This window comes from Acyrthosiphon pisum, chromosome A1, assembly GCF_005508785.2.
Source record: "Acyrthosiphon pisum isolate AL4f chromosome A1, pea_aphid_22Mar2018_4r6ur, whole genome shotgun sequence".
NCBI lineage: Eukaryota > Metazoa > Arthropoda > Insecta > Hemiptera > Aphididae > Acyrthosiphon > Acyrthosiphon pisum.
The window spans coordinates 91,089,860-91,101,937 of record NC_042494.1 but is presented as its reverse complement, the minus strand read 5'-3'; the positions used below and the strand labels follow the sequence as shown (position 1 = coordinate 91,101,937).

General features: G+C 24.9%; 1 protein-coding gene across 4 annotated transcripts in view; it reads left to right on the top strand.

Moving 5' to 3' along the window:
- Positions 1-11,735, top strand: part of LOC100166085 (G protein-coupled receptor kinase 1) — a 15,102-nt gene extending 3,367 nt beyond the window's left edge. Inside the window, exons 2-18 of one of the 4 annotated variants that reach the window (XR_510937.3) lie at positions 3,425-3,501; positions 3,711-3,787; positions 5,869-5,970; positions 6,357-6,431; positions 6,494-6,555; positions 6,648-6,699; positions 6,774-6,965; positions 7,054-7,219; positions 7,406-7,547; positions 7,609-7,783; positions 8,032-8,144; positions 8,224-8,386; positions 8,466-8,634; positions 8,707-8,960; positions 9,065-9,229; positions 9,699-9,796; positions 11,046-11,735. Coding sequence is in view for 3 of the 4 variants with exons in the window: in XM_008187230.3 (XP_008185452.1) it covers positions 3,425-3,501; positions 3,711-3,787; positions 5,869-5,970; positions 6,357-6,431; positions 6,494-6,555; positions 6,648-6,699; positions 6,774-6,965; positions 7,054-7,219; positions 7,406-7,547; positions 7,609-7,783; positions 8,032-8,144; positions 8,224-8,386; positions 8,466-8,634; positions 8,707-8,960; positions 9,065-9,217 (1,972 nt within the window). In the remaining variant the exon portion in view is untranslated. Of the gene's footprint in view, positions 1-3,424; positions 3,502-3,710; positions 3,788-5,868; positions 5,971-6,356; positions 6,432-6,493; positions 6,556-6,647; positions 6,700-6,773; positions 6,966-7,053; positions 7,220-7,405; positions 7,548-7,608; positions 7,784-8,031; positions 8,145-8,223; positions 8,387-8,465; positions 8,635-8,706; positions 8,961-9,064; positions 9,602-9,698; positions 9,797-11,045 lie in introns of those variants that run through there. The other 3 variants (XM_008187230.3, XM_029487761.1, XM_029487760.1) reach the window with 3 other exon arrangements.
- The last annotated feature ends 343 nt before the right edge of the window (positions 11,736-12,078 follow it).

The window sequence follows — 12,078 nt, the reverse complement described above, 5'->3', positions numbered from 1 at the left end:
CTCGATCATTCCCTAGTAAACTTGTTGTTCAATCATAATCCGTTTTCAAAATTAAAATCTGTCAAACCAAATTCTTTCAATTTTGTCTAGCTTATTGGTCTAAAAGTTACTTTTTTTCATTAACTGGAGCCCCCTCCAGCCCCCTTAAGGTTTATTTTATGATACGGAATTTAAATATACTGAAAAACATTATAACAAACAAATTTAATGTTTAGATTGGTCAAATCATCATTAGTTTTGACTTTTGACAAAATCTGCTGCAGCTCCCTTAAAGTTCAAATATTGACAAAATACTGAAAAATCACGAAAATTAGCAAATTATTTTGAGTTGAGAATTCATAAAAATTTTTCTTTTTTAATCTAAGATTTGAAAATGTAATACAAGATTACTCATAAGTTTGTCTACCTTTATCAAAAAAAAAATGTCTACAAGCTAATCAAATTAAATTTTATATGATCGTTTGAAGTTCATATTTTTACAAGATTGGGTATTCACTCAATTTCTCATGTAGCGGTTTTGTTATTTTATTGTTATTCAAAAATGAACAACTGAAGATACATGAACATTTTACTGAATATTTTCATTTTCTATACACCATAACATTTTGAAAATATTTTGACACTTTTTGATCTATCATTGTCAGTTTTAAATTTTTTTAGTTTTTTTTTCTATAAATATCAATACAATTTTGTTTGTTGGGTAAAAAGGCATGAAAATTGAACGCAAGGCTCCTGGTATATTGTTACAATGGCAGTTGAAAAATATTAAAAATACATATCCACACTTTTTTTTATAAGCATTTAAAGTTCAAATTTAGACAAAATTTATCAAATGTAAAATTTAATAATTATTTTGTAGTTCCGATATTGAAAAAATAAAAACTATATTTCACAGCCAAAGTTTTCCTTTTCATGTGGTGAAAATGTTGTTTCTTAGTTATCTTAAGTAGCCTTCTAGGTTCTTTCCTGCGCAAAACAGTTTTTGCTATATTTAACATTTGTAAGACCGAGACAACACATGCGGGTGTAGCGTCCTCTTAATTGACCAAATATGTATTGCTCCATTGACCAATACACAAAGATTATGAATAATGATTTTCATTTTTTTATGAATATTTAATTCTTCACTATTGTTAAAAAATATTTGCGTTTTAATAATACCTATCTATCAAGAAATATTATAAAATTCCAATAAAACAAAATATAGTCTGTAATTTATAGTTGTAAATTATTTTATTCCTTTTAATTATATATGGTTATGATTTATTCTTTCATTATACTACTAACATTATATAGTAAGTACCTATAGCATGTATAAATATTTTGTAATTGATATAACCATTATAAGACAAGTTACATGCATTTATTATTGTTATAATTCATCGTCAATGTCATTGAACAATTTTTTGCCTTTCAAAATGATGAAATAGTTATGATAAATGTTAAAAAACAAATAAAATTTCAATATTTTAAGGCCTTTTTTAAGGTTTTAACTCAAAGCTGTACATCAAAAAATAATCTTTGTCTATTTTTTTTAAATATCATAAAGACAAATTTAATATTTTCATTACTGGAACTATAAATATATGATCAGTCTGACAGTAACATAGTCACATATTAGAATCTTCATTCAAAATCAATAATAAAAACTTTTCCCTATCCAATATTTAAATATCTATTTTATATTTAAGTAATTAAACAACATTTTAAATTAAAATTTAGATAGGTACCTAATTATTTGCTTTCGTGGTTTTTTTATTTTTAAAGTAAACAGAAATTAAAAATGGACAATATTCATTTATTATTTTGCACAGTGCAGAGTATATTTGTGTAATTCTTAAAATGTGTCCTATAGAAATTTAGAACATAGCCGATTTCATTTCAATAGCAAAGTTATGAAATGCAGATGATTCTTACATTTTATAATTTTTATTAAAATAAAAAATAAACTAAAAAAAATGATTTGCTTTTATGGTTTTTTTTTTTATTTTTAAAGTTAAGAGATAACTTAATAAATGGACAATATTCATTTATTATTTTGCACAGAGCAGAGTATATTTGTGTAATTCTTAAAATGTGTCCTATAGAAATTTAGAACATAGCCGATTTCATTTCAATAGCAAAGTTATGAAATGCAGATGATTCTTACATTTTATAATTTTTATTAAAATAAAAAATAAACTAAAAAAAATGATTTGCTTTTATGGTTTTTTTTTTATTTTTAAAGTTAAGAGATAACTTAATAAATGGACAATATTCATTTATTATTTTGCACAGAGCAGAGTATATTTGTGTAATTCTTAAAATGTGTCCTATAGAAATTTAGAACATAGCCGATTTCATTTCAATAGCAAAGTTATGAAATGCAGATGATTCTTACATTTTATAATTTTTATTAAAATAAAAAATAAACTAAAAAAAAATACTAGGGATAATATTTTTGTAATTTTAGATATTTTTAGTCACCATGATGTGACACCATGATGAAATTAATTTAAATTTTTTTGAAAATTATTCGTTTCATACATATGTTTTTACAATATTTCAATTTGTAAGTTAGTTATGACTGCATATGAAAATTCTTGTAACTAATAAATGCTCAGAACTTAAAAATGGATATGCATAGATAATATTCTCACCTCCAAGTTTGATAATATATCAACTCCCTCTCATATTAAGCTAACTACACATAATTGGTTCTGCTGAATACAAACTTGCTGTATTCAAAAGAAGTATTACCTACGTTCACTTAACCATAACTTGTTGAAATTATTTTTCTATCTTTGTGACAATTAATAGTTTCTATTAGATAAAAAGCAATTTTTTTTTTTATTTATTTAAAAATATGCCTCAACTACCAGGGTTATTGGCATTTCAGAAATACATATTACAATTTATTTAAATTTTACATAAGAATAAGGTGTATATAATATATAAATATGATACAATAAAAAGTTTTATGATAATATGAATTGTATGTGATATATCTAAGTATTTATGTTATATTTTTTGAAGAATGTTTGTCTCTTTAAAAAGTTCTAGGAGTGAAGATGTTCTCTCTGTGTTTGGCGCTAGTATTTAACAAAGATTGTTGGGGAGCATCAGTTTCTCTCTGGCGTCTTTTGTGAGGAGGCATTCAGTTAGTAGTTGCGGTGTTGCATTAGATGCATGTACGTTGTTCCTTTTTGCTCATTAAATGTTCATGAGTATATAATGTGTGGCCAATTCGTAATCTATTGAGTATGATTTTATGTCTGTGTGGGAGTGATATGTTGTGCATCCAAGGGAGGGTGGATGATTTAATTTCTCTTAGTTTGTTATTTTGTACTAATCTCCATTCTTGATATGAGAATAAACATTTTTGTTGATAAATAACAATTTAAATTAGCATATTTTGTGTAATAAAAATGTTTTCTTGTTTTAGTGTTCGAAGTGTAATGCACAAATACCTGGAAAAAAAAGAAGAAGTTAATTTTGATAAAATCTTCAATCAAGTTTTAGGTAATTTATAATTATTTACGGTGTGTTTCACACTTTCACATTGTTTGTCCACTCGCATACATTATTCAAGACATTACTCCATTCTGCATAAAGTTTATATTTATCCAAAATCTTGTTTAAAAAATATTAGTAGGGACAAATACAGAGGAAACTTATATGCATATTATTAAATATTATGTTTGTATATATTATTGTTTTGTATATTTTAGGTTACTTGTTATTCAAAGATTTCTGTGAACATCTACCTGAAGATGAGCAAATACCTGAAATTAACTTTTATGATGAGGTGAGATTTATAATTCTTTTAAACATATGTGGTAATATGGTTCGAATTAGAAAAAATTCTATTTTCTTAAAAAAAAAAACTGATGTATAGATCATTCTTATTTAAAAATGTATTTTATTTAATTTCTTTTCAAGTGGAATAAAGGTTATTTTATATTTTTGTATGAAATTAACATATTTTGTAGCTAATTACTATTTACGATAAGAGATAGTAAACAATTTTGCGTAGTCGATGATGTGTTTAAAGCAAATCAGTATTATTTACTAAAGAAACTACCCACATTTATCATTATCTCATGGTGATTACATCGGTTAATGTTGAAAGGTCATTTTTGATGTACAATTTTTAACCATGCAAGAAAATTTTACATCAGTTAGTATATAAGTATATATATATTTACTCTGTTCCATCTAAGAGTGAATCACTTGGCTGATCAAAACACGTTGTTTCCGCGCATTCCCACCATAATCCGGACTTTGGTAAGAGTTTTAACACAGACCCCCGACGACGGCCGTCGATGACTTTTCGCCAATTACAAAACGCATAGCCATCGCATGGAGGGTCAGGCACTATTCGGCGGCTCAGTCTACGTGCGCAAAAGCGATTCACTCCTAGATGTAACAGAGTATAGTACATAAGTATGTTTTTCTGAAGATGATTAGCTAAAATAATATATTATTGTAAAAATTTTTAATTCGTAATTAATTGGTTAAGCATTTTGTTTGTAATAATAGTTATTATTTTTGACGTTGAATTGCTTAATTTGCGTGTAAAATGACTCTTTGCGTTCTTTCTTTACATTTCCAGTTATTTTTTTTACTAGTCTTATATAAATCAAACCTTTAGTTACTTATGTAAAAAAATTTAATATCTACTTTTAAAATAAGTTTTTGAATTGGTTAACATTTAAAGACTTAAAATCTTTTCCTTTCTTTATTTTGTAAGATATCCCAACTGTCTATATAATAATGATATTGATGTTTGTTAATTTACTGTAAATACATTAAATTATCATTATTATGAATTAGGTAAAAATTATAATTGAGTATCATATATGTCAGTAATATATAAATAAATTATTAAGCTAAATTTAAAAAAAAAAAAGTAAAAATCCAAATATATATGCTAGTCTAAATTGTTTTTTAGTGCATTTATACTTTTATTTGCTGGATACAAAATGTTGTCACTATTAAAAGCAACCATTATTTGTGATGGTATATGACAGTATAAAGGAAAATGGTAGAAGGCCTGAGGACTAAAGTTTTTTCATCATAAAAATAGGGTGAGCTTTATGGTCAAGTGGAACTGTTATAAAACAGCCCCAGTCATCAACTTTCCTTGTAACTTTAATAAGTGACCTCATTACACTGTAAACACGCCTATGGCGGGCTATCCATATAAATTCTCAACAACTTGACTCTTGCATCTCTATTGAGATTTTTTTTATATACATACATTATTCGTTATATCTGTGGTCGTACTAAATACTAATTTGAAATGCATTATATATGTTTTGATAGTAAATAATATTTTAGAGCAATTAATAATAGAATTATATTATATTAGATAGTCGATGCATACTGTGGAAATTATGTATTTAATAAACATATTTATAAAATAATAAATAAAATCTTGTTATTGTGTACATTTATATGGTATAGGTATAAAATAGGTTAGTTGTTTTTGTATTATAATATATTAAGTAGCATCTATTATATGGTAATTATTTAAGTATATACATATTTATTCATTGTTTTCAAAATTAAATGTTCAATTTTATCTATATATCAATAATATATAAGATACTTATAACAAACTATATTATTTATTAATTGTATAGATGGGTTTTTCTCAGAGATCTATGGATCACGGGGGTGTCTTATTTAATAGTACTTATTAGTTATTTAACAGTTAATTACCAAAAAACTTGGTGATTTTTTAATTCCATGTTATTGAAAATTATTTCATTAAAAATAATACAATTTGCTTACCTTTTAAGTATTGTTTCTTGTCTTTATAATTTATAGTCAAAACACATGTTTGATATTCTAAGAGTTCAGTTATATATTTATTTTTTTCAGATCAAAAGGTATGAAAAATTAGAATCAGTCGACGAAAGAAGAAAATTAGCTAGAGATATTTATGATAATTATATTATGAAAGAACTTTTATCACATACTCATGTAAGTAAAAATGATTTTATAGTCAATTTAGAGACTGTTTTAACAGTTTTAACATTTTATAGCTATAATATCACAATCTTTATACTTTTACATCTGGGTCTAACCTTCTCTCCAATGCTCTTAATCAAACAGCTTATTAATTTGTTGTACTAATTATATCCTTGATCAGCCTTTTGAATCATTTAAATACCAATTATTTTTTCCTCCCTCTCAGTTCTCAATAAATATATCCTAACCTATTTTTACTTCTTTTAATTAAAATCTAAATGATATTCATCACATACATTTTTTAAACTATTATACATTTATAAGTTGTTTCCCTGTTTAAATGTTATGGTTCATAATCATAATTTCATTAATTTACATTGATTTTAATTATCATTTAGAATTATCCCAAAGATGCAGTCGCTCATGTTCAAAAATATTTGATGAAAAATGAAGTGCCTGTTAATTTATTTGAAGTAAGAAAAACTACGCAAAAAAAAGTTTTTTTTACTTAATAATGTTTTTTTTTTATATTTAGCCTTATATTAAAGTAATATTCAATCATCTTCGGGAAGAACCTTTTAAAAAATTTCTAGAAAGGTATAAGCATTTATTATTTATATTGAAAATCTATTTTAACATTATAGTTACATTTATATTAATAATACTAATTGTAAAATATTTTTTATTAGTGATAAATATACTAGATTTTGTCAATGGAAAAATTTAGAACTTAATATTTCGGTAAGTAATTTAATATAATATTATGTATCACATACATAATTGAAGCACTAAACAATTGTATTTTTCTATTGTAGTTGACCATGAACGATTTTAGCGTTCACCGTATAATTGGTAGAGGTGGTTTTGGGGAAGTTTATGGTTGTCGAAAAGCTGATACTGGCAAGATGTATGCAATGAAATGTCTTGATAAAAAGCGAATAAAAATGAAACAAGGCGAAACACTTGCCTTAAATGAACGTATTATGTTGTCTCTAGTCAGTACGGGGGTAAATATGACCATATCAATCTAATAAAGCATATAAAATATTTAAACTTGCAATTCTTTAATCATTTATTATTTAACTTGGTTTATAGGTAGACTGTCCTTTTATTGTCTGTATGACGTATGCATTTCATACACCTGATAAGCTTTGTTTCATATTAGACCTAATGCATGGGGGTGATTTGCATTATCATTTAGCACAGCATGGTGTATTTAATGAACTTGATATGAAGTTCTATGCTGCTGAAGTAATTTTAGGTAAATATAATAAGAATTTATTAAAAATATATTATTTAAAACTAACTTTCTCAGTCTGGGTTTATAGTAAGAAATATATAAATACTCATAATTGTATTTTTTTAAAATTGACCGAGCAAATTAGTATTTTATGTTTAAAAACTATGTTAACATATTATTTATTATCATATATTATTTTATAATTAGGCTTAGAGCATATGCACCGACGATTTATTGTCTACAGGGACTTAAAACCTGCCAACATACTATTAGATGAGTATGGACATGTACGAATATCAGATTTAGGTTTAGCGTGCGACTTTTCTAAAAAGAAACCACATGCTAGCGTGTAAGTTAAATAAAATAGAATATGTTGAGTATTTAAATTGTAATATATGTTTTATAATTAGGGGTACGCATGGTTATATGGCACCAGAAGTGTTATCAAAGGGAACAGCTTATGATTCAAGTGCAGATTGGTTTTCTTTTGGTTGTATGTTATACAAACTACTTAAGGGTCACAGTCCATTTAGACAACATAAAACCAAGGACAAACACGAGATTGATCGAATGACCCTAACAATGGTATATTTATCAATTATTTAGCTTTTTAATATTTCATAAAATAAGTTATTATATTTTTTACTTATAGTTTATAGACCATAAGTAAATAATATTACAACTTTTCATTATTTTTAAATCTAAATAATTTCAAGCATGACTTCAATGCAATTATTAAACGCACTAAAATAATTAAGTTATTAACTATTATTTATAATATTGTAATAAAATATGTATTTGTTAATTTTGTTAATTCAAATTAACAAAAACAGTTTATGTTGCAGAATGTAGAACTTCCAGATTCTTTTTCAAAAAGTTTAAAAGATCTTTTAGAAGGACTTTTACAACGTGATATAAACGAAAGAATTGGGTGTCGAGGAAGGGGGTAAAATAATTGTCAACATTTCTAACAATATAATTTTATAATTTTTTTATTAATTATATATTTTTTAATATTTTTTTAGGTCAGATGAATTGAAAGAACATCCTTTTTTTGCGGGACTTGATTGGCAACAAGTATACATGCAAAAATATACACCGCCTCTTATACCACCTAGAGGAGAAGTTAATGCTGCCGATGCATTTGATATTGGTTCATTTGATGAAGAAGACACAAAAGGCATCAAAGTAAATTTAAATTATTCTTATTTTTATGAGTGACGATTTGTATGGATAATAACTTATTTTGAATATTTGTAAATAATAGTTAACTGATGCTGATCAAGAACTATATAAGAACTTCTCTATAACTATATCTGAAAGATGGCAAAATGAAGTTGCTGAAACAGTATTTGAAACAGTAAATTCTGAGGCTGATAAAGCTGATCAAAAAAGAAAGTCTAGGCAAAAAAAATTCAATGAGCACAATGAAGAAGGTATGTTTATATATATTTAAAAAAAAACAAATAACAAATTATATTAGTGTTATCTTAATTTGATTTCTTTAGAATCCGACTGCATTCTTCATGGATATATTAAAAAATTAGGTGGACCATTTGCATCTGCATGGCAAACAAGGTATGCTAAACTGTACCCTAACCGGTTGGAGTTGCATTCAGATTCAGGATCAGTAAAAACTGAAGTTATCACTTTAGACCAAGTATTAGAAGTCAGTCCTGAGTTAGTAATTGTTAAAAATGAGCAATGCATTGTATTACGTATGAAAGATGGAAAAGATGGCAAACTAGTTCTTACCAACAGTGTAAGTCTTAGTTAATTTTATTAAGAATTACTAAAATTTTATATTGTTAACAATTGTGCCCCCTTATTTTGTTTATATTATGTTATTGTTAATTTAAATTATAGGATGAAATTGGTTTAAAAGAGTGGGCATTGTCTTTACGCTCTACACATAAATCCACACATGATCTGTTAAAAAAATTGAAAAAACCAGGAAAAATGTTCATTCAAGAAGAAACTGATCCACTAACATCTACTACAAACACCAATGGAAATTAGTTACATAATAAGGTATTAGGTTAATAAAATCTCTGATGAATCTCAATGCTTCTCTTTAAATTAATGTAAATGTTCTGCTTTATCCATAACCTTCCTCAGTTCCGAGTTTTTGTCGACTATTTACCCGGGTTTTATTTGCTAAGGTTAGTGTAACGCTACTATATAAGACTGTGGTGTTTCATTATTTCTTGTTATTGTATTGAGAATGGATAGTATAGATCAATGTTATAAAATACTATTTTTTATACATTTTATAATTTTTTAGTACAATTTTTTCTAATACATACATTTTTGTGCATAAGACCATACTTATTAAAGGAGTTCATGACATATGAAAGTATATCTAATATTTGGTGCCATAAAATATATAATTTCAATCTACAATCATGTATTGTGTTTTCTATTGTACATACATATTTTATAATTTTCGTTTATTCGTGCCAGTAAGTAATTTTAGTCAAGTATTGTGAATCTGTTACAGGTTGTTAATGACTGTATATTTCCATGCATCAATTTAAATTACATTTTTTAAATTCAAAACTTTAACAAAAGAAAAATTATTTGCATGCAATATCATAAGTATGTGTAAGATAATATTATTATATTTTACTGTTTGAATTTTTTATTTTAAGTTATTGTCGTTTATGCAATAAATGATAATTCTTGTTACTTTTTCAATTCTAAAATGTTTAAAAATGTAGTTTTTAGAAAAATAACAAAAACTAAGGTAATTCATTGAATATAATATTATATAAATTTCATCATTTAATATTAATTATTGAATAATCAAGAAGAAATATTGACGATTCTTTGATATTGAAAAAGAGAAGGAAGTTTTGTGTTAAATATGATTCTCGAACATTGATATATTTTGTTGCTTGAATTGAATGAAAATCATATTATATGTTGGAAATTGACAACCTTGCAGAACTTTTCAGTTGTAAATATTGTCCGTTTAGTTTTAACTTCACTGAACCAATTCAAGCTAAATTTCTAAAGTAGATAAATGGTTAACAATTTTATATCAATAACATAATTTTTTTCAATTCGCAACTTAATATATAAGTTCTGTTAGCTATTTACTTCAATTTGTTTATCAGTATCTTCAAATGCATTTTGACTGAATCAACATCATGTCTAGTCGGTAAATTATGTATATTAATCCAATAATTGTGGTTTCTTTATTAACATATACCATTACAAATTGGAAATACATCATAGTGGTTTTGATATTAAGTATCTGCTTTTTGGCTCTCTATTGAAGTCATACAATTGTATTTATAACAAGACTGATAATTTCGATGTGTTAAAACAACAAAAAAAATCATAATTTTCATCAATATTTTGATCACTGTCAACTTTTAGGACTTAAATTTTCACTTTATTTGCACCTCGTAAATAATATATAATATGAATAGAAAGAAATATTTTTTTTTCAAAATAAGCCTTATCAATGTTAAAAATACGACTTAAATTTACAAATTTCTTATGCCAACTAACTTATAATTTTTTTTTAATGTCGACAATCAAAAATATATATATATATATCTATTACAATATTGTGGCCAACAAAATTTGTAAATACATTTTAATTTTAAAATTCCTGCATCATAATATGTTATTAAAACTTGTAAATATTATATTATACATCCTAGTCTAGTGAAGTAGGTAATTAGTAATTACCAATTTAAATAATGATAATTAAATATAATATTATATAGGCCTAATTAGGTTTAATGTGAAATAATAAATTGCTTTTAAATACTATTTTGTCCACTATATTTTATGTTATTACTATTGTTTTTTTTTTTTTTTTATTCACATCTAGACAGTGTACACCGTTTGTCATCACCTCAAATTAAATCAATAATAATCTCAATATAATATTTAAATTTTAATGACCATTAGCGAGAAGGGAATAATGTATTTAAACATAACATACGGTTTAATTGTTAATATTTAAATCTTCTACCAACTTATTGTTCTTTTTATTGTTATTTTATTTAAATAAATAAATAAAAAGTATTATTTTTATTGTTAATTCATTTAAATTTTTTATATCTTTTGTTACTTTATTTATTTATTTTATTGTATTATTATTTATATTTATTTATTATTATTTTGTTATGATGTATATTATTTATTAATTTAACCTAGTCTTTAAAACTGTGAACATTACAACTTTTATTGTTTTAATTAGTATTGCAATCCCATTGTAATAAATTACACAATTAACATCGTGTATACACATTTCAATTTAATGAATATTGTAATATTTAGATACAATATATATCTAATATTATGTTACATATGATTTAATTAGGCGTGATTGCTTTATATCAAGTTATTAAGATTGTATGAAAATATAGATTAGAATTAAAAAAAATATATATATATATATATTGACTCGATTATCCAGTTATGTATAATTATTGTTTAGAGTTAAAATAAAATTTTAAAAAAAATGTATCAAAGTGTAATGCAATAAATCCCATTAAATGTACACACGTAAAATGTATTTCAGGGAATTTTTATCGACGTAAACCTTTGATCCTCTTCTATGTTCATTTTGTCCGAGTGATGTATTTTTTTCGATTGATGCTTGGAATTGTTCCAAATATTTGCGCATTTTTGGAAATGTTCTAAACTTTCACAGGTATTTCCAAAATCTTAACGTCTTTGGAACTGCTCCAACAACTAACATATTTATAGACGTATTGTATAAGACTAAGTAAAAATGCCACAACACTATCAAAATTAATTGAACATTGCTAGCAGAATCTTCTTGCCAGTATATTTCAATGTACAGCTTTGTAACTAATAAAGACAAAGAACACCTCTTGTCTCCTAAAGTTTTTTTT